Source organism: Papaver somniferum, chromosome 8, assembly GCF_003573695.1.
Source record: "Papaver somniferum cultivar HN1 chromosome 8, ASM357369v1, whole genome shotgun sequence".
NCBI lineage: Eukaryota > Viridiplantae > Streptophyta > Magnoliopsida > Ranunculales > Papaveraceae > Papaver > Papaver somniferum.
In genome coordinates this window covers 76,043,768-76,069,325 of record NC_039365.1, presented here as the reverse complement: position 1 = coordinate 76,069,325, position 25,558 = coordinate 76,043,768, and the positions used below count along the sequence as shown (strand labels likewise).

General features: G+C 39.0%; 2 protein-coding genes and 1 pseudogene across 2 annotated transcripts; 1 reads left to right on the top strand and 2 right to left on the bottom strand.

Annotated features, from left to right (window-relative positions):
• Positions 1 to 3,694: 3,694 nt before the first annotated feature.
• LOC113304537 lies at positions 3,695 to 6,872 on the bottom strand (annotated as a pseudogene).
• Positions 6,873 to 13,991: 7,119 nt separating this feature from the next.
• On the bottom strand, positions 13,992 to 17,374 carry LOC113301645 (stomatin-like protein 2, mitochondrial). The gene is made up of 9 exons (XM_026550434.1): positions 16,987 to 17,374; positions 16,644 to 16,887; positions 16,385 to 16,534; positions 15,803 to 15,860; positions 15,625 to 15,717; positions 15,396 to 15,461; positions 14,745 to 14,836; positions 14,517 to 14,576; positions 13,992 to 14,433 (listed from the first exon to the last, which is right to left on the bottom strand). Exons 1-9 carry the CDS (start codon positions 17,172 to 17,174, stop codon positions 14,155 to 14,157), a joined length of 1,230 nt encoding a protein of 409 aa, XP_026406219.1. The 5' UTR covers positions 17,175 to 17,374; the 3' UTR covers positions 13,992 to 14,154.
• Positions 17,375 to 20,947: 3,573 nt separating this feature from the next.
• On the top strand, positions 20,948 to 24,360 carry LOC113305680. The gene is made up of 3 exons (XM_026554696.1): positions 20,948 to 21,120; positions 23,515 to 23,857; positions 24,052 to 24,360. The coding sequence occupies exons 1-3, from the start codon at positions 20,948 to 20,950 to the stop codon at positions 24,358 to 24,360; spliced, it is 825 nt and encodes a 274-aa protein (XP_026410481.1).
• The last annotated feature ends 1,198 nt before the right edge of the window (positions 24,361 to 25,558 follow it).

Sequence of the window (25,558 nt, the reverse complement as noted above, 5' to 3'; positions counted from 1 at the left end):
TCCACATGCAAGTACATGCAAAATTATGACAACTCGTAAGTACGCCAACACGTCATATGATATATCACATACAAAGGATGTCACGTCACGAACGGAAAGATAACTTAGAGTTTTGGTCTGGCGGTCTACGGCAAAGTGTGGGTATCAGACTTCCCACGAAGAAAGAGAATAGTCGTTCATGAGGAGTCGGATTAGAATAGACTAGACAAGTTGTGTATCCTTATATAGTCCTAGAATTTAGAAGAAGGTGATGATCCTCTCTCCTTATCGCTATCCCACTGAAAAAAAATTAGGGTTTTGCAGAGCTATAAATAGACATGAGGTTGGTCTTTCTAAACAACACAAAATAACAGAACAACAAGTTCTCTACAATTATCTCTCTCTCTCTTAGATTCTCTTCGTCTACAACTCTCTGCAATTGATAAACTCTAATCCTATCTCTTTCAGCTTCCCTCCCTAGACCAACCCTTTCATCTCCGACTAAACGACCATCATCTTGTTTTAGGAAAGGATTGTCCGTCATTAGTCTCCCGTCCTCACAGCCGAACAAGTCATATTAACCGACTAACCCTCGTATATTTTTTGACATATATATTTTGGCGATCATGGTGGGACGGTTGATCACTCATTCGTAGTTATATGTTACAATCCTGGTTGTCATCATGGAGGAAGTCGAATATTCAATAACCATCATAAGACAAACGTACTCAAAAACTCACATTTAAATTTACGTCAAAGGAAAGATTTTCCGTCGAATTACAAAACGCCTCTAGGATATGAAAAAGAAGTCCAGAAGGCGTCATCTCAGTTGCAATGAGGTTATACATCTATCACAGACACATTCAAGGCGGTGATGCGCTATATCAGTATTTCTCTTGCGTCAGAAAATACTATACCGAGTCTTATGGAATCATCCTAATCTCGACCCCTCATGGTAAAAATGTCCTGGTGGTCCCACTCTTTCGAATCCTCTGTTAGATATCGAAACGTTGGCCAAGAACTAGGACAAGCTCCAAGATATTCAACGGGATCTTACGAAATCTCAGATCGACATTCTGACTCATCTAAAAACCATATTGAGTCTCACCACTATGTCGATCCTCGTTACCATGGTGAAGCGTTTGATCCTGCTGAAGCTATCACCATGTTGAGCCTCTGAGGAATAACACGCATGGAAGTCACGCTACAATCAGTGTCGTTAAGGAAGATGATGCTCATAACGGACATAAGAAGCAATGGAGCAAGCACCCGGATGACTTCATCACCCTCGGGGACTAGATAACGTTGAAAACTCAAATTTTTTGATGAGAAGACTATCCAAAATTTATACAGTTTGAATGCCCTTCGACCTTGATCGTGACAAACCCAGGAAGTTTAATACAATTTACTGTCTCGCTTGTAACTATTTCATTCTTTATTCAAGTGACCTCATTCTTTTGGATTTATCTTTTCACCGCCTACAAGATGAAGTTATAAAACTTTTGTTTGGAATTCTTCCAGGAGAAACTAAAGTCCTGGAAACTTGAGCCAAAGATGAGAATCCGGCTTAAGTTTAAGAAGAGACTCAGCCAGTGTAAGCAGAAGAGACTCGGTCAGCCTAAGCATAAGAGACTCAGCCGGCCTGTCTAAGTTAAAGAAACTCGCTGGTATAAGCAGAAGAGACTCAGCCAGTCTAAGCATAAGAGACTCAGCCGGTATAAGCAGAAGTGACTCGGCCAGTCTAAATTGAAGAAGCTCTGCGAACTGACATGGCGTAGGTCATCCAGCTGACCGGATGGAGCTCAACCTCATTGAAGACGTAGATCATCATTTTCTCAAGACGAGACTCAAACCCAAAGACACGTGGTGAAGATCTTCATCAACGACATGTTTCCTATCTACATATATACCGGAGAATCCTCGCCTCCAGATATTTTCAAAACTTCACGAAATCGCTAAGTCATATGATATCCTATCTACAGAAAGCGTGCCTCTTCTTATAGAAGAGGGTTTTTTAAACTTAAAAGGAAAAAATGCGCAAAATTTAGGAATTTGGCTTACTCTTAAATTAATAATAATTATAATAATATATATATTATTACCCATTACTCGGAATCGGAACCATACCTGGCATATTAGGATCTGGTTCCGAATCCTAAAATTGGACTCATTAGCAATTTAGGACCCGACGGGTATTATCGACCGATATCTTAATAGGTCCAAACGGGTAATACCCGTTGGGTACCCGGTTATTCATACTTTAATTCATCATTATTGTAGAACTCTAAGTATTTTGCTTTAACTTTTTTTAATTCTTAATTTTTCATTTTTCTCTGACGTTTAATCTTTATTTAGAACATTAATAAAGAAATAATAACAAATTTTGAAAAAATAATTTGAATTCAAGCCAAAAAGAAAAAAATATTTATCTTTTGAGAAATTATTTTAATGATACCTAACGGATACCCGGAATTTTAATAGGTCCGGTTCTGGGTCCATAAATTTAAGAACCGGACCCGAGTTTTATAAATATGATTCGTGTTCCAGTGGTACCCGGAAAATCTGGACTCATTGACAGCCCTAGTATTAAGAAAAGAAATATCATCAGCCGTACAAGTAATTCAAAAAGAATCCTTCCTAGATGATGGGATGTATCACCACTTATCTGTTAGAGCAGGAAGAGATTACATAAGTGGTTTTTAGCTGGTCTTTAATTTGATGCAATTTGCAAATTTTATTATATTCCTTTTTATTTCAGCTTTAAATGGAATAGCTTGTGGGGGAAGATTGTTTTGAGGTTTGGCAAAGTTTATACCAAAGGAAAATGGGGATTACTCATCACAGTATAAGAACTCCTATTGAAGTATGCATAGCACTACTAGCAAAACATGCACATTGAGGTGGTGGTGTTCAGGAATACAGGAAGAAGAAAAATGCACTACGCAAAAGATGAAAGCCATTTGGTCAATGAAGTACTATGGATATCCATGATTTCGTAAGAATTAGGTAAAGGGAAGATCTGTACAGAAGAACCACTATCAGTAATAAAAGGGAAGGTTGGAGTTAAACTTGAAATGTGAATTATAATAGAGGAAAAGGGGAAAAAGTCAAAAACTGATCTATCTGTGAAATACTTGCGTTGATTCCCTATGTGGCATGGAACGAGAAAAAAGAGTCACTTAAAGGTACGAACCAAAGATGTGGCCACCACAGCTTTTCTTCTTTTGCCTGTGTAATGTTTTCTTGAAAACTTTAACTGATAAATGTGATTGGATGTGGTTGGTTTTGAGCTTTTAAAGGGACGGGCGAAGTTCACCCAAAACATTATACTTTGTTTTCCATCCATTAGCATTTTTATGTTTATATTGTAGGACTTCCCTCTTTGCAACACGTTAGATTCTCTACTTCACATCAAAACCTTCCGTTTAGTTGTCTAGGAATCAATTACGTATTCCACCTCAACACTGGAATCTCGAGAGATTTTCCGTTAACTTCTTCTCCATGCATGACATCCGTATCGACCTACTTGCAATTGACCAGTATTCTTGTTTTAGCTTCTTGGTGGATAAGTTCGTTATTTGAATTGGAAAGTTTTTGATATATAAAAGAGAAACAAAAATCAAGCAAATCTCTTAGAGCCCAAACTCTTCTAACAAAAATCAAGCAAAGTTTTTGATAACTTCTTCTCCATGTATGATAATGATAGAGACACCCTGCATGTACTAGTTCAATGTTTTACGCTCTACTCATTGCTTGTTCTTCCTGGTCGTGATCTTCGATGCCTTCAACTTGTTTCGTTACGCAAGCTTTTGCCTCTTTGTTTTTGCCCCACAAAAGAATATAAAGACCCAGGGCCGGCCCTGACATTTTGCTGCCCCAAAGTAGACCTAAAAGATCACTACAAAACAGAAGGTCTCTTGGGACGGCCAAAAAATGTCCCAAGAGGACAAAAAACCGTCCCAAGAGGTATTAGGGACGGTTTATGTACCGTCCCCTGTTCCACCGTCACTAATACTATTTGTCCATGTTTTCTTTTTGGGACGGACATATTTTAGCTTGATTTAAATATTTTATGACTATTAGAGACGGTCAGGCCATCACCGTCCCAAATATCCTTCTTTAGGGACGTTTTTTTTCAAAACAGCCGTCCTTAGAAGCTACTTGTTTTGTAGTGGATGGTGCCCCTTTTTCATAAAAATGGAGGAACGGATTATGGTTGTTCGAGGATTTTACATGAGCATAACTATATATGTGTCGGTCATGAATATTATTTTCATGTCATTCTTAAATTAAGATCATACGTTTTCGGTGTTTAAGTATGGTGATAGGTGTTGTTATTGATAATTAAGGCAATTAAACAAGTACAGATGCCACTTTAACTAGTTGTCTCACTTTGAATGCTCCAAATAACTCAAATTTTGTTTGATTGATCAATCAATGATAATAGGAATCATGCTTTCGAATTTTGCTTTCATTTTTACCTTCATTGTCTTCTACGATTTGTTCCAGTGATGCGAAAAAGTGAAAGATGCAATCTCCCACAATGGGAATTGGATGAGCAACTTATCTTCACCAAATATTGATGATGATGTGCTTTTTCTTTTCCTTTGCCAGGATTTGCCTCTATTTCTTTTGTGCTTCCTATGATCATCATCCTGTTATGTAAATACATTTTGGTAGAGTTTAAGTGTGGAGATTGCCAAGAAGAAACAAGAAGGAAGCTGAAGAGAGTTTTAAAGAGAAACCGAGAAGAAAAAAATGGCATCTCTGTAATATATGAGATCTTTATAATATTTAGCAATAAGCCATTAATGTAAGTCATTATTTACAATATGCCCCTATATGTTTTGCTACACGTCCTTTTTATTTTCCGTGATCGTGATTTGATCCTTCATTTCTACTCCCTCCGTCCCACCATTAAGTGACCTATTTGATTTTAGATTTTGTCCCACTAATAAGTGACCTATATCACTAAACAAGGAGATATTTCTAAAATTATCCTTTTACTAAATTATAAAAAATATAAGAAATGTGCATAATTTGATAGGCATGTTTATATTCGTTACGTAGGTGTTTTAAAATGCTTTTCAATGGTATGAAGTTTACGAGATAAATCATTTCTAAATTTCACTTGTTACTATTCATAAGGGTATAATTGTAAAAAATGCTTAAAAATTACTCCTTTCCTTGCTTGCCTTAAAAATTGTGCGAACTTGAACTAGGTCACTTAATAGTGGGACGAAGGGAGTATTATTTAACACAAACCACCCAAAGACAAAATCCTATTTTGCTGCCCCTTCTCCGTGCTGCCCCAAAGTCAACCTTCGTTGACCTTCCCTCCGGGCCGGCCCTGTAAAGACCAGCAATAACGAGAATCGATCCCAAGACACTGTAAAGTTTGAAATTCAAAGTATTAGAACACGTTGTTATAAATAGAAATTTTCAGTTAGTATTATTCTGCAACGGAATCAAAAGTGTCCCTACCTTCCAAGGTGAAGTTGTCCGTGCAAAATTGAGAAATCAAAGATGGCTACTATAATTTGAATGAGAGGACCAAATGCAGCGGTAAAAAGCGGACCTCTTTTCTTCACACAATATGACATACCAACAAAGCTTAACCCTGATCCCACAATTCCCTGCACACACACAGTATAGAACGTTTTGATAAGATAGTTAAATACAATATCGATATTACTGCAAATAATCCTATTTACCGTGTATAAGACAGCTATGATCTAAACTTTTCCTTTGAGAAGCCATGAAGAATAGTCTTGGTTTGTAGCTAAGCTTAACAGGGCAGATTGAATGGCACCAAAGAAGCACATAATGACAGTACTCGAATACTGACACGGGTATGTTTTACCGATCTTGGCTTGAAGAAGATACCAGGAAGACCAAACTATCATACTAGCGACGAACGCTATTGTTCCTATTGTCCAACGTTCAGATTTGCTGTTTGGAGACAACCAGTTCACGGGATTATTAGCTGTATGTACACTTGCTGTTTCCCTTGATTCAGGAAAGTTGGTTAATTGCATTCCTTTGTAAAGACTCAATAACATCGCACCTCCTACACAAACAAATGTACCTAAAACTTTTGCACGACCACTCTTACTTTTCATATCCACAGTTTCTAACCTGATAACAGAACAAAAACATCAACTTGTTACTACTCAAATAATAGTACGTAACTAGTTTGGCTTAAACAAATTAAATACATAAGCATGTAATAAGTACCCAAAAGGTAGAGCCATCAGAAATGTGATCACAGGTACCACATTCACGAAAGCGCACGTATATGTCACCGATGTATTTTGCATCCCTAGAAGGACAAGGTATTGCGTAATTGTCGCCCTATCATAAGAAAGGCGCAAATGATTAAGGAAATATATATTAATTCTTAGTTTAATACCAATTGGAGTTGATTAGTCTCTATATATAAAAAATAGAATAAAATGATTGTTCAGGACTTCACTAACCCAAGCATGGCACTCAGAAACAAGTGACATACGAATCCAGAAGTGAGTTTTGGTCTTGATTTCCTGCAACAAATTATATACATCATTAATTATATGAAGGAGAAAAAAAAATTCATTGTTCTCAAATACACCAAACCTAAGACGCGCCAGAGTATTTATACCTTTCCCAGAAGTAGGCCATGGGCGCTAAGAAAACAATAGAAATTGAACTCCGGTATGTAATGAGAACGAGATGATCTATTCCTTCGTCGACGACTTTCTTAAGAAGTACATTTGAAATTGCTAATGCAAAACCAATGCCGACCATTAGAAAAGCTGGTTGCCATTCATTTAACCACTTCATCTCTCTCTCTCTCTCTAGATTCTGTCTGTCTTGAAGAGTATGTTGGAGGGGAAACTCTTAACAAGATGACATATTTGTAGCCTTTTCTGAGTAGAGTTGGCTTCTGTAGAGTAAGTGGACAGAAAGCAAGATTAAATTCTTTAAATTCAATCAACACTTTAACCGAATTGTTTACTCTTACAAAAACCGTTCCCTTTGTTTACTAACATTTCTTTTACAAAATGATATCACTAGTGGGGAATCGGTGAGAAAAAAAGTACCTTCATTCAACATCACAAGTCGCAACAACAGGAATGGATCACTATTCATTTCAGCTCGTAGGTTGGCCAGTTCATTATGAGACTTTTTATAACTATATATAATTAATTCGAACATGGCTTCATATTAATCATGCTTGTTTTAGTTAGTTAGTATTGTTTATGTTAAGGCGTAAAACTCAGATTCTAGCATAAGACATCAGTTTAAATAACTAAAGGCGTGTGCACACTAGGAGAATATAAATAGTACTGTAGTTACTTCTTTTCTTCTCGCATGGCATCCAATACTATTTTATATTTTTGTAATCGAATAAGATCATGACCAGACTGTGACTTTTACATTGTTGGAGGAGATGGAGAAACAGAATTTTGTGTCAAATCCTAATAGTGTATGAAGACTGATGGCAGCCCCAGAATAGCTAGTAAAGGTGGATATCAATCAAAAAAAAACTAAGAGAAGTGGATGCTTCTGTTTTCACGTACAATTCTTTCGGGCAGTACGTAAAGGTTCCGCGCAGTAGTGATCAGCATTTCCTTATATTGTTAGGTCGATGGGTAAGTTTGAGGTGATGACATGTAAGTCTAGAATTTATTAGATTAACCTTTTTCAAAGTACAACTCTTGGGAGTTGGGGCTGCAGAGACGGTCAGATGGCTTAAAATTTCAAGAGAGACCATGAGCCTAAATTACGATAGGTGCACTAGTATAATATATAAAAGGCTTTAAAAAAAGCCTAACCCATAATAATTAGTACCTAATTGCTACTCCGTACAAGATTTATTTACTTCTTCTAGAAAGCAGATTCAAACGCAAGAATGAGAGGCGGCACAAAAAAGGTTCACAGAAGAGTCTGTGAATAGAGAAAGCTAAATGAGAATTCACTACTGCGATAGTACTAGTGCAAGCCAAGCACGTTGTGCGTGGTGTTACGACGCAGAAGACGCCAAGTCTTATTCATGTTGGATTTCGACGGATCAGACTTTCGCTGATCTGTGCCTTTAGTAATCAGGAAAAATCATCTATGCATCATTGGGTCGTCAACTTTTACATCACATCTAATAAATAAAGCATTTGTAATGGCTTTTGCATCCTCGCTAGTTCGAGGCCTATAGAAATTATCTGAGACCTATCACTAATAGACAAAATAAAATATTTTGAACTAAAATGGATAACTATTTTTCTGATCTTTTTTGAAAAAAATCAATCCAGAATTGGTCGATGTTCATGCACTCGTAGACCGATTCGGAATTGATGTTTTAATTCTAAAAAAAACATTAAGAATCAGTTCATATAACTTACCACATAGACCGATTGTAAGAATGGAGATTATAAATGTACATATAGACCGATTGTTTCACATTTCCATAAACAAAACATTCATTGATAGTTTTGGGAAATCAACACATTACATAGTTTAGGTAATTAGAGCATTACATATGACAGTTTAGTATGTGAATTCTTGAATCTCGTACATCAATACATCGTTAATGAACCTCTGAGCATGTTTGCTCAACACTCCATATTCCCTCGCGTACATGAACCATCGTTCACCTTCACGTATTTGGCACAGGCTATTGAATCATTTGACCTGAAATTAAAAAAATTACATTTAAGTATGCAAAATATAAAAGATTAAAAAGGGCTAAAATCTTGAATTACTCACTTTCTCCCTACGAGAAGCTTTAGGATGATTGTCGGTATCCATTCTTCTAATTTTACGGAACTCTTGAATATCTCCTCTGATGTAGTGGAATCCAAGTGCTCCATCTCCGGTTCTTGGAATTCCCCGTACGTTCATAATATAACTCTTTGACTCTCTTCCAAAACATTGAAAATATATAGTTCATTTGGACGTTCCTGGAAGACGGGAACGAACGATTTCACGAGCTGCATATCTTCTTGCGGATCACATTCCATTTTCTAACCTCTATTTGAGTAGTGGATGAAGTAGGAGTGGATCAAAATTGCAAACTTGGGGAAAAATTTACTGAGGAAAGAGGCTGTCTTATAATACTCAAATGCTAGTTATTTTAAAATCAATTTCAACAATCGGCTTATAACATTGTCCACGTAAACTGATTTTGGCCTTGCAAAATCATATGAAATATGTCTTGCTACACTCGGGTCATAAAGAAGAAGCCCACATAATCTGATTCTTGTCAAAAAAACATATAAAAAAAGTGGCACTTTTGCTTACAAGAATCGGATTATAAGTGTTACCATGTGATTCGATTCTGATAGGTTCTCAAAAATATGGATTTTTTTGTTTCTCAGAATCGGTCTTTAACTATGTCAATATAAACTGATTCTGAACCCTGACAAAACAAGGAATGAAATTCTAAGAATTGGTATATGCAATAAACAGTAAAGACTGATTCTGAAATTGTTCACTATCTCATAGAAATATATATATATATATATGAACAAATTGAAACAAAATCGTGTTGATTCGTAATTGTACAAAGTACTTATACAAGAATCAATTCATGAAAATTAATCCACGGTTTGCAAAGATTGCATTCCTTAATTCATAAATATTTAGTTCATGAGTATGAGAATCATACTTAACCGATTTTAGAACTTAACCACTGTATTGGCAAACCAGGTACGGAAACAACATATTCGAACCTTGGTATGTCCAGTCGTTCGCAAACCAGGTACGCGACCAGCTATCCCGGACCCAACTCAGGTGAAACCGTTCGCATACTAGGTACGCAAACGAGGTTCTCGGACCTTTATAGGTAAAATCGTTCGCATACTAGATACGCAAACAAGGTTCCCGGACCTGAACCATACCAATACAGTTTGCATACTAGGTACGCGTACTGTGTTGTATCTAGACATGGTTAATTGTTCTAAACTCCAATTTCAATCATTGGAACATCCTTGGAAGACGACAATAGTTATCTCATACAAACTATTAGCTTCAAGTAATTTTTAAGTGATCGAATGATCAATACAAAACGTTCCATGTTGACATCAAATGATTGTCTCACACAAATCATATAAGATGTTTCAAGGAAATTTCCACATGATCATCTTTTGACTTAATATTTAGTTTCCATCAAAGAGATTGTTTCCATCTAAACTCTTCAAGAATAATGATGAACATAGTTAAAGAAAAAAGCTTCCAACACATATTTCGAAAAATAGATAAGCGAGATAAACTCAGCTTAAATATCAAATGTGTATAATGTAAAAGTCTATATAGTTATAGGACTTAGTCTCATTAGGAGATAGAATAGAATAGACTTCTGAGTGATAGATAATTAAGTTTTAGTCTCCACATACCTTTTGTTGATGAAGTTCCTCCAAGATCTCCTCAGTAGATCTTCGTCTTCAATCGATGAACGTCGTGAAGTCTAAAGATCAACTACACATTCTATCCTAATCTGAGACATAGCTATAAGTAAACTAGAAATCAAGAATATAGTTTTGATAAACTAAACTTGAAAAACAAGCTTGAGATAGCAACGCTTGCCAGTTCAACCGAGCAGTGCTCTAACAATCTCTACCATAATCACATCCACGACAACGACCACCTCATCCTCTTTTAGGAGGTATTTCTTCGCTGGAATCATTATCACCAGTATCATGTTGGTCGGTACTCGATTCACCCCGAGAGTTCATTTTTGGAACAACTTTCTTGCTTTTTTTGCTTTGTCTTCTCCACCACTTCCCCACATTTTGCACCCGCATTTTCATCTTCCAGATTATTGAATTCTGTAATATTTTCTTCATTTTCCTTAACCTTTACTCTCTGCCTATGAAATACGAGACTTTCATAAAATGAAATGTTACGTCCAAATTGATAGCATTGCTAGTATCGATACGTGTCTTCTTTTCCAAAGTAGACCATTTTATCCAAAAATGTGCTCGATAATAACGTAGTACCATGAAAAGAGGTAAAGCTATTATGTATCACATAAACATATTGATTATAACATGTTTGTTTTTAGCTGACTCGACGTCTGGATCTGACTCGACTCCTAAGTCAGTACGAGTCAGATGTCGGAAAATTTGTTTTTTTAGCTGAGTCAGATCTGACTCGTGACCTGACTCGGACCCGTTTGAATTAAGGAATAAAATGTCCTCGACTCATGGGACAAAGCCAATACTCACATATTTTTGATTCAGTTGAGTCAGATCTGACTCAAAAAACAAAACATATTGAGCCAGATCCAGATAAATCATGTGGCATACATTTGAGTCAGTTGAGTCAAATCTCACTCAAAAAAACAAAACATACTGAGTTAGATCCAGAAGAGTCATGTGATTTCAGTGAGATCTCTAGAAAGGGAAAAAGAAATGATGTTACACCGATAAAAACCTTGAAGTATAGGGAAAATGTACGGATTTTATTTTATGCAGATGGGAGAGAAAAAAAGTCTGGCATTTTTCGGGACGACCCCAAAAGAATTAGGGCGACTTTTTTATTCCCAACCGTAGACTAGGTTATGGGATGTCCTAAATGTTAGTAGAATACCTTAATGCCCTTTAATAATCTGAAGTAAAATAATTGTTTTTAGAATCCGATTATTGGTAATATAATCGGTAGTTAAAAAACACACAGAGACTACTGATTGATGTGAATTTGTGCTAAATGCATATTTGGGGCTACTATAAATCGGAAGTTAATGATAAATTCATTTACTATCGATTATAGGATACTCCAAAATTCAAAAAAAAAAAAAGGATTTTTGCAAAATCTCATTTTGAGGCAACTCTATTTTCGATAGTTGTATGAACTATTTTGACTATCGAATATGGATGGATATTGGCAAAGAGAGCCACTGTATAATCGGAAGTCATGATAACTTCATTTACTACCGATTATAGGCTCAACCAAATTCAAAAAAATAAAGGATTTTTGCAAAATCTTATTTTGGGGCAACTCTATATTCGGTAGTTATATGAATTGACTACCGAATATGGTTGGATATTTGCAAGTGTAATCGAAAGTTAGGATAACTTCATTTACTACCGATTATAGGCTCAACCAAAATTCAAAAAATAGAGGATTTTGGCAAAATCTCATTTTGGGACTACTCTATGTTCGGTAGTTATATGAACTATCTTGACTACCGATTATGGTAGAATTTCGGCAAAGAGATCTACTGTATAATCGGAAGTCGGGATAACTTCATTTACTACCGATTATAGGCTCAACCAAAATTCAAAAAATAGAGAATTTTTGCACAATCTCATTTTGGGGCTACTCTATATTCGGGAGTTAAATAACCTAAATTCACTACCGATTATTGCAGCATTTTTGCCAAAGGTCTACTTTAATCGGGGTCAAGATAACTTTATTTACTACCGATTATAGGATAAAAATTTAAAAGATAGAGGATTTTATTTTGGGGATACTTTATATTCAGAAGTTATATAAGCTAAATTGACTCCCGATTGTGGATTAACTTCCCGATTATAAAGTTATCTACCGATTGTAAAGGGTAGTTTGGCCATTAAAAAAACGGGAAATAAGAGATAGCTACAATTTACGTTTAGACGACCTTTTTTTGTCTTATGTGACACCCCTAATTCTTTTGGGGTCGTCCTAAAAATGCTAGGAAAAAAAGGGCGAAGGTGAAGATACAAAAAGGTACAAATCAGGAGTGTTAGTAATATTTGTATGACTGTATCTTGCATCAATTTAAGTATGCCTCAAGTGTTCATCAAAACAGACTCAAGACAGCCATTATCCCTGTGCTTTAGATACATGTTGGACACTAAAAAAAAAAGAGAATGGAAACAGATTCAAACGTTCCACACTGAATAAGCAGAAACTATAATAACTGCTAGATTGTTAAAGAAGACGTAACTTATAATTTAGCTGTAGTTAAGCAGATAGTACATGCCCTTACTGAAATACTCCATAAGAGCATCCACAGTCATGGAGTCGACCAAATGCCAAATAGCAGACCAAAAGCTAAAAAAAATTGGCATTTTACACTGAGCAACCACAGTCGTGGAAGACTATTTTTAGTCAGGCGGAAGTATAACAAACGCCCCAGTTCAGGCGCACTTTTAATGACCGTCCCAGTTCAGGCGCGCTTTTAATGACCGTCTCATTCAGGCGCATTTTTAATGTCCGCCTCATTCAGGCGCACTTTTAATGACCGTCTGATATCAGGCGCATTTTTAATGTGCGCCTGATTCAGGCGCACTTTTAATGTCCGTCTAATTCAGGCGCACTTTTAATGATCGCCTGATTTCAGGCGCACTTTCAATGACCGCCTGATTCAGGCGCACTTTTAATGACCGCCTGATTAGTGAATTTACATAAATATTAGCCACTAATCTTCTTCTAATAACGTATTAGTCCACTAATCTTCTTCTAATAACGTATTAGCCCACTAAACGAGTGAATATACCAACGTCCCATTGGGGCGTACATTAAAGCAACGTCCCATTGGGACGTAAAATATACCAACGTCCCATTGGGGCGTACAATATAACTACGTCTGTGTTGGGGCGTATGTATTACATGCGTTTGGTTAGGCGGAGTTTATAGATGCGCCTGATTCATACGTTAATTATACTTCCGTCTGATTTCATACGGTCACTAAAATCTCGTCTGCTTTCATACGCTATTAATACTTCCGTCCCACTATATTTCGTTTAGTCTGGGTTAACGACCACATTTGGTCTCAAACCCTAATTTTGGCGATCAAATTTGGGTTTGGTCCCTTCCGTTGCGGCATATTTTGAGACCAAATTTGAGTTTAGTCCCCAAATTTGGCCGTGACTGTGGTTGCTCTAAGGAGGGCTATCCGAATCAGGTGCCAGATTATTGCACTACTTCGATTCAACTTGGACCTGATTCAATCCAAAATCTTAAAGGTTTTGACACCAGGAAGTCAAATTTGCCCCTCTCAAGTACATAATACAGTCAGGAGCATACTAGCTGTGTCTCTTAACACAGTAAAACAAATTGTGGTGCAAATTTGCATTTCCATTTTCCCAAATAACTCATTGGACTGTCTTTTAAGTTTAGAGAAGCGAATGTGATGGCTACGAAGGATCTAACAAAACTGACAAACACAATCGTGAACAAAGTTTTTAAGAACTAAGGTCGGATGATATATCAACATTAATCTTCTCTCTTTTGGCCCTGAAGTGAGAAAACTGGTTCGCCAGGATGTGAATCTGAGTGCCGAGCAGGGGATTTTTCGATGCTACCATTTTCCACATCAACATCTTCATTTAAGTTATCATGTGAAGTCCCAGAGTCTGCAATCTGACGGTGTCCACTGTCATCACCAGCAGCATCGGAAGAATTCTTGCCCATAAGGTTTTTATATATGCTCATAGCTTGACTAATCATACTTGCTGGACTATTCATATCACTCGGGATTAACATTGTTGTGCCCTGCAACAAGGAATTAGAGGAGATATATCAATGTCCTGAGATCTGACATTTTAAATATCGGAAGGGTAGGATCTTTCACTCACATGCTTGGCTATTTGACCAAAGGAGTGGATATATTGCTCAGCAACCCTCAAGCTTGCCGCCTACATAAAATGAAAGTCAAACCCTAGATCCCAACAATATATATATGTAGAGAGAGAGAGAGAGAGAGAGTGGGGTGGGGTGGGGTGGGGAGGAAATAACATTGATCAACAAATTTCAGGAATTGGAATCAATTATGGTAAGATTTAGAGAAGAGGGAAGTATCTAACCTCAGCGCCTCCCCTTGACTTGATGGATCCTGATATTAAATCAATTCCTCTGGCAGTTGCCTCTGCTCTAAGATAGATAGCCGATGCCTCTCCTGGAGAAGTTCAGGAAATGGTATTACGAACCATCATTAAGTAACGATAGACTTAACGTATTAAAATTCCATTCAACTAAGGCATTGCAACTGGTCATTATGTCAAAAATTAGACCAGCCACTAAGCTAAAAGAACACAATGGACCAGCAGATTTACATTGCATTATTCAGATACTATAAAATATGCGTCTTTCTGAATTAAAAATAAATAAAAAATATTAAAAACTAAAGTTACATCTTACATGGCAATGCAAAAACGGGATCCAGTATTAGAAGTGGACAGCAATATACCGGAGACAACGTATTTTCAAACCCACTCAAGTGGTCATACAGAAACTTTAACTTCTTAGGATTAAGTTATATCCAATAAGCATTTACTTTTGTTTTCTATATGAAAGCCTCACTAGACATGCGAAAAGAAAAAGAAAAAAGACTCTGAACTGTAAAATAATAACAATAGGACTATGGTCCCTTAGTTACTCGCTACTAATGGAAAAGAACAAATAGAGCTAAACAAGGGTATAAATTGGTGGCTCTTCACGAAATTCACGAAATTTACCTTCAGCCTCTAAGATAGCGGAGCTTTTCTTTCCATCAGCAATATTAATATGGGATTGTCTCTCTCCTGTGAAAATTTCCAAACTTCATCAATCTCATGATCACACAATACGAATAATAAACAAGAAAATTGAAGCTAAAAGACAATTTCTTCAAACAACACTTCATTCAGGAGATAGCATCGAACTTCAATAGCGACTACAACTGATTAAAACACAGTCACAAAGCACCTTCTGACTCGAGAACTTGAGCTCGTTTTCTACGTTCTGCTTCCGCTTGCATCTCCATAGCTGCACGCACTCCAGGTGGAGGAGAAATATCACCTATTCAAACACAGAGGATTATCGTGCACATTTTGGAAGAGAGAGCTATACTTAAATTCGATACATTTCTAATTAAGTCACTTACGTATCTCGTATCTCAGACACTGCAACCCCCAGTCTTTAGCAGCTTCATTGATAGATTTCTGCAAAATACAATTTATCTCCTATGTCAGTTAACTGCACCATGGGGAAACCAAGATCGACAGAATTAAAAAGCCATCTCAATCCATTTTCCATTTCCGTTGTCAAATATATATTTGATTTCTAATCCTATGTACTTCGGCGAAGTTATTTGCATCTTCAAGTTACCAAAGGCTAACAGACATAAGAAGCAAGCAAACACTCATTTCTTCATAAAGTTTTCTGATTATAGAACTTGATATAACCAATTATCAACTAGCAGAGAACAGAATAAAACAAGCTCACAGTAAGATTGAAATATTTTTTATTACAAGATTCAGCGTAGAATCGATTAAAACTGTATAAATGGAGACACCCTGCGAGGTCTAGCTTCATCATTATGTAACTCAAAGTCTTGGAAACCATAATATAATAATATATGATCTGTAATATGAATTTGCAGTCTTAAAGTGGAGCTCTATCAAACAACAATACACAAAGGAACTTCAATTAAGCTAAAAGATTGACTTAAAATAGTATTACATACCACTATGTTCTCATTCAGGGTATCTCTCTCCTCAAAGGTTTTATCCAGTGTAATCTTACCCAGTTCACTACGCATTGTTGTTTGAGCGAGCTGAATAACTGCGAAAATAGGATTCTCAACACCATATGATGCCAATATTGGATCCACAATCTGCATCGAACATATCAAAACTATGAACAAACAAAACCGATATTGTTCCACACCCAAATTTAAAATTCAACCATCTTATAGTCAAACAAACAAACAAAAAAAACTATACCTTAACATATAACACACCATCAATCATAATGCTGACATTATCTTTAGTAATAGCAGACTGATCCGGAATCGGAATTGCTTCTTCTTTAAGTGAATGAACATATGCTATTCGATCAACAAATGGAACCAATAAATGAATTCCAGAAGTTAGGGTTTTCTCATACTTTCCAAATCTTTCAATAATAAAAGCTTTCTTTTCAGGTATAATCCGGACACCCCAATTCGTTGGTGGAGTTGCTTCAAATCTTCAATACAAACAACACAAAAATAATTTGCATTTATCAAATAGATTAATCTTAAATATACCCAAAACAAACTAATGACAGAAACTGAAAGGGTTTTACCTGTAATTTATGTCATCACGATTGTTACGACCAGCTCTGAAATGTCTAACAGATGAATCTAAACTGAAGGATGGATTTGTCTGAGATATAGATGTAGATGAACCTACAGATATTGCTCTAAACTTCCCTCCAAATTGTTTGTTTAAGGATTTCAACGTGTTAAGAGAACTGATCCTCCAGATACCCATATTTTGTTGTAATTTCTTTAGAGAAAAGAGATTGGGGATATTTTTTTCGTGAAGAAATCAAAAAACCTAGCAAAACCCTTCGTTCTGCTCCACGAATAACACAAGGGTAGCTTTAAATTCAATCCGACTTACACTCCTCTTACACCTTATTACTACCTTGGGCTGGTGAAGTTGAGACCGTCTAGAAATGCATGGCTGCTAATAGGGTACCAGTTTACTTGGAAGGGTACCAAAATTAATATGAGACAAAATAGAAAATCCTCATTATTGATACATGGAAATGATTAATCATACGAATAGCCTCCCCTTAACCTATCAAGGTCCCCCCTTCTAGGAATAAAAGGGATTTGGGGATTAGGCCTAACCCATTAAGATTGGAAGTTTTAGTCCACACAAGAACACACTAAGGAAGTTGGGTTTTGGATTAAAGAGGAAGACCCTTTAGGGTTTGGTATTAACTTAAGGAGAGGGAAATGGCAGTTTAGTAATATGGTAATCTTATGGGTGTTTATCCATAAGAGGGCCATTATAAAAGGAAAATAGGGTACACTTCTTAAGATCATCATTAATCCACCATTATCTCTCCTAAACCTCTCTACACCTTGGGAGTACTTTCTGTGATTAGGGTTAGTTCCTCCTTCCCACATTTTACCCTATTAGAGCATCTCCAACAGAGGGTGAGAGTTTTATTTTTTTATGACACATAGGATTTTAGACCCTCATTTACATCAAATTCATCTCCAACAGTGGGTCCTATTAAATAGGAAGGGTGTGAAAATAAATATGAAGGTCTTGGGGAATGTCTTATTTAGACCTTGAGAATGACCTCCACGTCATCACTTTAACTATATTTTAAATTTTTATTTTTGGATAAATTGTTCTCAACCAATAGGAAAGAGGGAATCAATTTTATCATTATCCAAAACAAAATCTTGAAAATAAGACCCCACACCATTGGAGATAGTCCATGAGCAAAGCATTACTACTTTTGCCACATACATATGACCCCATAAATAAGGATCTAAATAAAAATTCCACATAAGGTTTTTAGCACCCACTGTTGGAGATGCTCTTGACATTGCGACCACAGTGGGAGGTTCTTAGTATCTAGTCCAGCATGATACTCCCAGGTGCGATCCATGAGATGCCAGTGGGTGGAGCACTTCCCAACCCGGACCGCGTCACTATGAAAGACATTCAAGGAAAAAGTGATGAAGAGGTACATGTCCGAGCGGTAGTCACTACACCTATTGTGCAAGGAGCTGGAGGATCTCAGAGGACAGAAGAAGCGCTTAAAGAGAAAGCTGCGGCAGAGATCATGGAGCGAAAGATGTTCGAGTTACAAGAGGAATTAGACGCATCCATTAAAAAGCAACAAGAGCTACGCAGACGACTGAAGCGAGTGAGAGAACAAGGCACGGCGGCAACTAAGGCTGCCAAGAACACAGCTCCGAGCATGACAGAAGATGCAATCGCCAAATATCTAGAGGCAAACTATCGAGTAACGAAACACAACGCCTACGATTCACTGGAGCCGCCATACTCCACCGAGGTTGCCGAGTACTCATATCTTGAAGATTACGTGTCACCAAAATTCAAGACATATGGAGGAAAGGGAAACAGCCGCGAGCATGTACGCCGTTTCATATCAGCAATGAACGCATATGCTCAAGACGAAAGCCTTTGCATGATGGAGTTTCCAAAGTCACTTACATACAATGCTTTTACTTGGTATGATAATTTGAAACCCGGAAGTATCAGTTCATGGCCCGCCATGATACAACTCTTTCTGAAAAAATTATATTCCGCCCAAAAGAGAGTCAGAGCAATAGATTTGGGAAGATGCACCCAGCGGGTTGGAGAAGAAATTGGGAAGTTCATCACCCGTTTCCGGGATTTCACACTTGAATGCCATGAGGACATACCAGAAGAGCGCTTGGTGGAAATTTGTATTCGAGGAATAGATGCGGTCTTCCGACTGAATTTGACAAATTTCAAATTCCAAACTTTTTTCGAAGTTGAGGAGGATGCAGCTCGGATATCAGACTGCGCGAATGTTATGAACTCCGAAGCAAGTGAACACAGCTGGAAATTACATTATGTTAATGCGGCGTCGAATGATCAAGGAAGCGATAGAGGTAAAGGAGGAGCGCATGCTTTTGGCCCTTATCGAGGAGGACAATCAAATAGGAGAGGTGGAAGAACAGACGGAGGGAGACCAAATCCGTCACCACTACCATGCAGCAGGGAGCACATAGTAGGACTTCTGGAGAAATGGGTAGCTAACAAATAAGAAACTCTTCCACCTGTGGTTACGGAACCAACCGCAGCGGATAAGATGCATGAACGGTACTGCCATTATCACAGAAAAGTCCATCATCCGACTGTGGAATGTTTTTTTCTACGTTATATAGTGCAAAGGAAGCGAGCCATAGGCGAGCTAGAAATAGGAGATCAAAGCATTCAGAAGGATCCGCTCCCTCAGTACCAAATCATGATGATCTCCCATGAACCTACAAAAGAGGAAACCTGGATACCATGGGAAGATGAGAAGGAAGAGGAGGCATACGAGGCAACTGAGACGGATACCTTCTCAGATACGACCGGAGTCGCTAGCAAATTCTCCCAAACAGTCTTAGCCCAGCAATTCTTTGATTCACTTGGTTTTAGCGAGGATCAAATCCGAGAAGCATCCATAGCTATTGAAGCCATCGCATCTGGCAAGGCGTACAATCCGTTGCCGCGGGAAGCTATAACCTTTACTGATGAAGATATATGTTATCCGGGAGAGCACCTCCGGCCCTTGTACCTCACAGCCCATATCAACAAGCAGCCTCTCAACTGAGCTTTTATAGATGGCGGATCATCCCTCAACATGATTTCGTTGCACACATTGGATTCCTTAGGAGTACCAAGAGCGTCAATCAAAATGCGCGCAACGACTGTGAGGGGGTTTGGCGGACAAACCCAGACGGCAATGGGAATAGTATATCTGATGATGAAGATTGGACCCATCAGAGAGCTCACGCCTTTCTACGTACTCGAGGATGATAACACGTTTCATGTCTTACTAGGGCGAGGATGGCTTCTGAATCACAAGTTGGTGGCATCTACGTATCATCAATGTGTTAAGACCAATATCGGAGGAGAAAATTCTGGATCCCAGCTACGAACAATCCGTTTGGTCCAGAAGAGGTTTACATGGCAGTTGCGGTTTTCTACACACAGCCAGCTGTAGAACAAGGCGAACAAACAGAGTGTTTTATCACCCTCCCTAAGTGGGAAGAATTCCAGCCAGAGGCAGAAGTAAAAGGAAAGGCCAAATATGTTTTCAGTCCGTCAAGGATGGAACCAACAGCGGGAAATAAACGAGCTATAGTCGAAGCAAAGAACACTCAATTCAAACGTTTCTCACGACCAGAGGGTGGACACGTTTACCGCTTATAGCAATTAGCCGGGGAAGCTTCCAGTCAACAACACGACTGCGCCATGTCATCGGCGGACGAATAAAACATGATGTAAGCGACCCCACTTGGTGAAGATTGGCGAGAATAAGTAGAACCCTTGATTTCGGTAGAGAAAATGATAAAATGTTTACCCGAGGAAAGACGAAGCCCGATCCAACTATGGACGAACTAGAAGAAGTGAACCTCCGCTCAGAAGGAGAACCACGATGCGTGCGTATCAGCAAGCATCTAGAAGAAGAAGAAAAATCACGATTGATTAAACTGCTCCGCGAGTATAGAGATGTGTTCGCATTTACGCATGACGAGATGGCGGGCCTTGACAGCAACCTGATCGCACACAACCTCAATGTCTCACCCGAGTATCAACTCGTCAAACAGCGGAGGCGTAACTTTTCTGAAGGGGTAGAGTTGGCTATCAAGGAAGAAGTGGAGAAGCTGTTGAAGGCTAACTTCATTAGACCAATCCAACACCCCACATGGTTAGCTAACATCGTCCCAGTAGATAAAAAGAATGGCAAAATCTGATGCTGCATCGACTATCGATACCTAAACCGAGCGTGTCATAAGGATGATTTTCCGGTACCGAACATTGACATAATGGTAAATAATACGAGCGGATATGGTATGTTTTCTTTCATGGATGGATTTAGCGGATACAACCAAATCAAGATGTCGGTAGAGGACGCGCACAAGACGGCTTTCCAGACTCCATACAGAAATTTCTTTTACACAGTCATGCCCTTTGGATTGAAGAACGCGGGCGCCACTTACCAGCGAGCCATGGTAACAATCTTCCACGACATGATGCATCAGATCATGGAAGTATACATTGATGATGTGGTGGTAAAATCTCGACCAAGGGTGGATCATGTTAACCATCTGAGGCACGTTTTCAACAGATGTAGAAAATACGACTTGGAAATGAATCCTCTCAAATGCGCATTTGGCGTCACCTCCGGAAAATTTCTAGGGTTTTTTGTCACTGACAAAGGAATACAAATCGATCCGGAAAAATTCGAAGCAATAACCACTATGAGATCGCCAGAAAATGCAAAAGAGCTGCAAACTTTTATTGGTAGGGTGTCTTACGTTCGGAGGTTCATTTCGGGCCTGGCGCAACTATTGTGCGCGTTTACACCGCTAGTGAAGAAAAACAAACCGTTCAAGTGGGGTGAGGAGCAAGCCTTCCAGAATCTCAAGGAATGCTTGATCAACGCAAGAATCCTACGACCCCCTGTCAAAGGCGAGCCTCTCTATTTGTATACAACGTTTACCAACGTGGCGATTGGAGCGTTATTAACGACCAATTACGCCCAATCCATTATATCGGCAGAGGGTTCAGAGACGCGGAATTCATATACTCAAGGGAAGAGCAAGCATGCTTAGCACTCATCTATGCCACACAAAATTTATGATCGTACCTGCTCGCGCATGAAACCATAGTGGTGGTCACGGCTAATCCAATTGCCTACTTAGCAACAAAACCAGTATTATCCGGCAGGACAGCTCGCTGGCTGCTATAATTATCCGAGTTTGAACTAAAATATCAGCGGTCGAAAGGAGTACGAGGGAAATCATTCGCGGACTTGTTAGCAGCGTTCCCAGGAATGGACATGACAGAGATAAGTGAGGAAATACCTGGTGAGGTAGTGAACTCGAAGAAGAGGAGCGCTGGACAATTTTCTTTGATGGGTCTTCATACGGCTCTTATGGAGGAGTAGGAATAGTCTTCGAAACACCTAAGAAAGAATTGTTATCATTCGGTTTCAAGCTAGACTTTGAATGTAGCAACAATGTGGCAGAATATGAAGCACTAATCCTCGGATTACGATTGGCGGAGGAGCTCAACCTGGGAGCCATTGATGTCAAGGGAGACTCAAAGCTAGTCACAAACCAAATATCGGGCGACTTTCAGGTAAAAGAAGCACATCTGGCGCCATATCGAGCGGAAGCCCAAGAGTTGATTGCAAGAAGGGGAATCACCGTCGTGGAGCATATAGGAAGGTCCACTAACAAACACGCGGACGCTATGGCTACGCTGGCGGCTAAGATACAATTAAACGAATCTATGAAGGCACTACAGTAGTAAAAATAAGAGCACTGCCCAGCACATGGAAAGAGAACGCCGCATTCGAGCTAAAGGATGATTGGAGAATAGCGTATATCGAAGATCTGACTAGAGGGGCGGACGATCAAGTGTTGCTCGTCAAAGTACTAAAGAAATTTGTTTTAATACGAGGAGCATTGTACTTTCGAACATCTGAAGGCACTCTGTCACGGTAAGTAGGAAAGTCAGAGGCACAGGAAATACTGAATCGCGTCCATGAGGAGTCATGCGGACAGACAGGGGGAATCCCGTTATATCGACGGTTACAAAGGATGGGCGTATACTGGCCAAACATTGCAGTTCAAGCAGCTGTGGACCAAGACAAATGCGATGATTTCCAAGAACCCCCGCAACAAACAGAAATATGCAGCGTGGAGATAGTATACTGGAGACAACCCTACATAGATTTCATCCATCATGAGCGCATGCCGTCAAACAGACAGGAGGCATTGAAAATTCAAAGAAAGTCCGGCTGATTCTTCTTAAGTGAAGGCGTCCTCTATAAGAAGAGTTTCGGAGGCAAGGTATCACGTTGTCTATCACAGGAAGAGGCGGAAACAGTTATGGCTATAACCCACAATAGCGAGCACCAAGGTATGCGGAAGCTCTTATTACAGCTACATGAAGCAGGGTATTACTGGCCCACAATGGAACTCGATACCACGGAACACGTAAATAGATGTCAGCAATGTCAAAGTCACGGATCGTTAATCCACGCCCCACATACCTGGTTGCATAGCGTCGTCACCCCATGGCCTTTTCACAGTTGGGGACTTGATATCATTGGGCTGATAAACCCAACCTTGTCCCTGCGTCACAAGTATATCATCACCGCAACCGAGTATTCTACCAAATGGGTTGAAGTTATACCACTCCGAGACTACTCAGGCGCAACAATTGCCGCGTTCATCAAAGAAAACATCATTTGTCGATTCGGGGCACCTATGATCATACGCTCAGATAATGGTACCTCTTTCGTTAATCAAACTGTCATAGATCTGTTGGATCAATATGGGATCAAGTTCCACACCTCGACTGTCTACTACCCGCAGGGGAATGGACAGGCAGAAGCTACCAACAAAACATTGTTAAGAATATTAAGACGAATGGTATATGATCATCACAGGAGCTGGCACGAACAACTACCGCTTGCACTCTGGGCGTATCGAATCTCCAGAAGAAGTTCCACAGGCGCGTCCCTTTATTCCCTGGTGTATGGAGAAGATGTGATACTACCAGCGGAAATTGCCATACCATCCGCGCATGTGGCCATGGATAATCTCACTACTCTGGATGATGTCAGTCGATTTGCACTCCTGGACACCTTAGAAGACCCAAGGATGAGCGATTCGCGGATAAGTATAGACAGTGGACAGCAAGGTACTATAACCAAAAGGTGAAAGAACGAGTCTTCAGCGTGAATGATGTAGTGATGAAAATCGTACCGCACGTCCAACGTAATGAGAAAGCAGGTAAGTTTGCTGCTAACTGGCAAGGTCCTTACATGATAAGTGAGGCAGCAGAAAGTGGATATTATTACCTAAAGCGGATGAACGACTCCTGCATTGATAATCCTATCAATGGTAAATGGCTCAAAACTTACTACGCTTGAATAACTTAATGTACGCCGGATGGCTGAAAATAATAAATTATCTATTTTATATTCGAACTGAGTCATGATGAATCCTGGCATATACCGTGATTAAATACATCTAAATACATCAATAGTCCAAGAAATGGCTAGGCTCCGTGCATGGCTTTAGATGAAGTGCACCAATAGTCCAAGAAAGGGCTAGGCTCCGTGCATGGCTTTTGATGAAGTGCACCAATAGTCCAAGAAAGGGCTAGGCTCCGTGCATGACTTTAGATGAAGTGCACCAATAGTCCAAGAAACGGCTAGGCTTCGTGCATGGCTTCAGATGAAGTGCAACAATAGTCCAAGAAAGGGCTAGGCTCTGTGCATGGCTTTTAGATGAAGTGCACTAATAATACAAGAAATGATCAAAAGCCCGCATATAATTTGATGAGATGCGTGGACAAACGAATTAAAAGGACATGATAAAATAGACAGGCCAATCAAACATAATTCATTGATTAAGGTGACAAAACAGCACGAAACTCTATAATAGCGGCATCCTTAAAAGAATTCTACACGCCCAAGATAAGAAAAGCGTAAAAGAAGAATAACGCAGTAACATAGGTTAAAGGGACGACGAAAGAACTAAGTTCGCACGCCTCAGCCGGATACGAGCAATAGCCAGGCTGTATTCCATACGTTCCATCCGATCACGAGCATCCACAAATGCCTCAAAAGCCTCATTGGCATCCATCACATTTTATCGAGGGGTCCACCCGGCTGGTACTTAGTCAGTCAGCATAAAGATCCATAGCTTGAAAATATTGCACTTGACTGATCCCAAACATCCCCTCACACTCTTGGACAAGTCGAGTATTACCAATGACAATAGCCTGTAATAATTTCACTTTTCGTTGCCTAAGAGACAAACGTAATTCATTAACTGACTCTTCCATTAGAACTTGAACAAGAACAAGACCATAACCTTTTGTTTACAAAATTAAGTTATATATCCAAAAAAAAGGGACAACTTTCAAGTCGACTCAGCAGCAATTAGCATACGACAGTGAGCAATCTCTTGGTCCACATCTTGCATCATCAGAAGCGCTTCTTCACTCTGAGTGGTAGCTACATCTAAAGCTACTCGTAGATCTCCAAGCAGTTGATCTACCTCGAACAAAATCCGCTCAGATGCGTTACCTTGACGAGCTATTTTGGTAGTCTCCTCGTTCTC

Coding starts and splice junctions, on each gene's coding strand:
- LOC113305680 (XM_026554696.1), top strand. CDS start 20,948: ATGGCGGGCCTTGACAGCAACCTGATCGCACACAACCTCAATGTCTCA. Junction 21,121..23,514: donor CCAATCCAACACCCCACATG/GTTAGCTAACAT, acceptor GCCTTTTCACAG/TTGGGGACTTGATATCATTG. Junction 23,858..24,051: donor TAAGAATATTAAGACGAATG/GTATATGATCAT, acceptor GGATGATGTCAG/TCGATTTGCACTCCTGGACA.
- LOC113301645 (XM_026550434.1), bottom strand. CDS start 17,174: ATGGGTATCTGGAGGATCAGTTCTCTTAACACGTTGAAATCCTTAAAC. Junction 15,462..15,624: donor TCAAGTTCTCGAGTCAGAAG/GTGCTTTGTGAC, acceptor AAATTTTCACAG/GAGAGAGACAATCCCATATT. Junction 14,434..14,516: donor TTGGTCAAATAGCCAAGCAT/GTGAGTGAAAGA, acceptor TCCTTGTTGCAG/GGCACAACAATGTTAATCCC.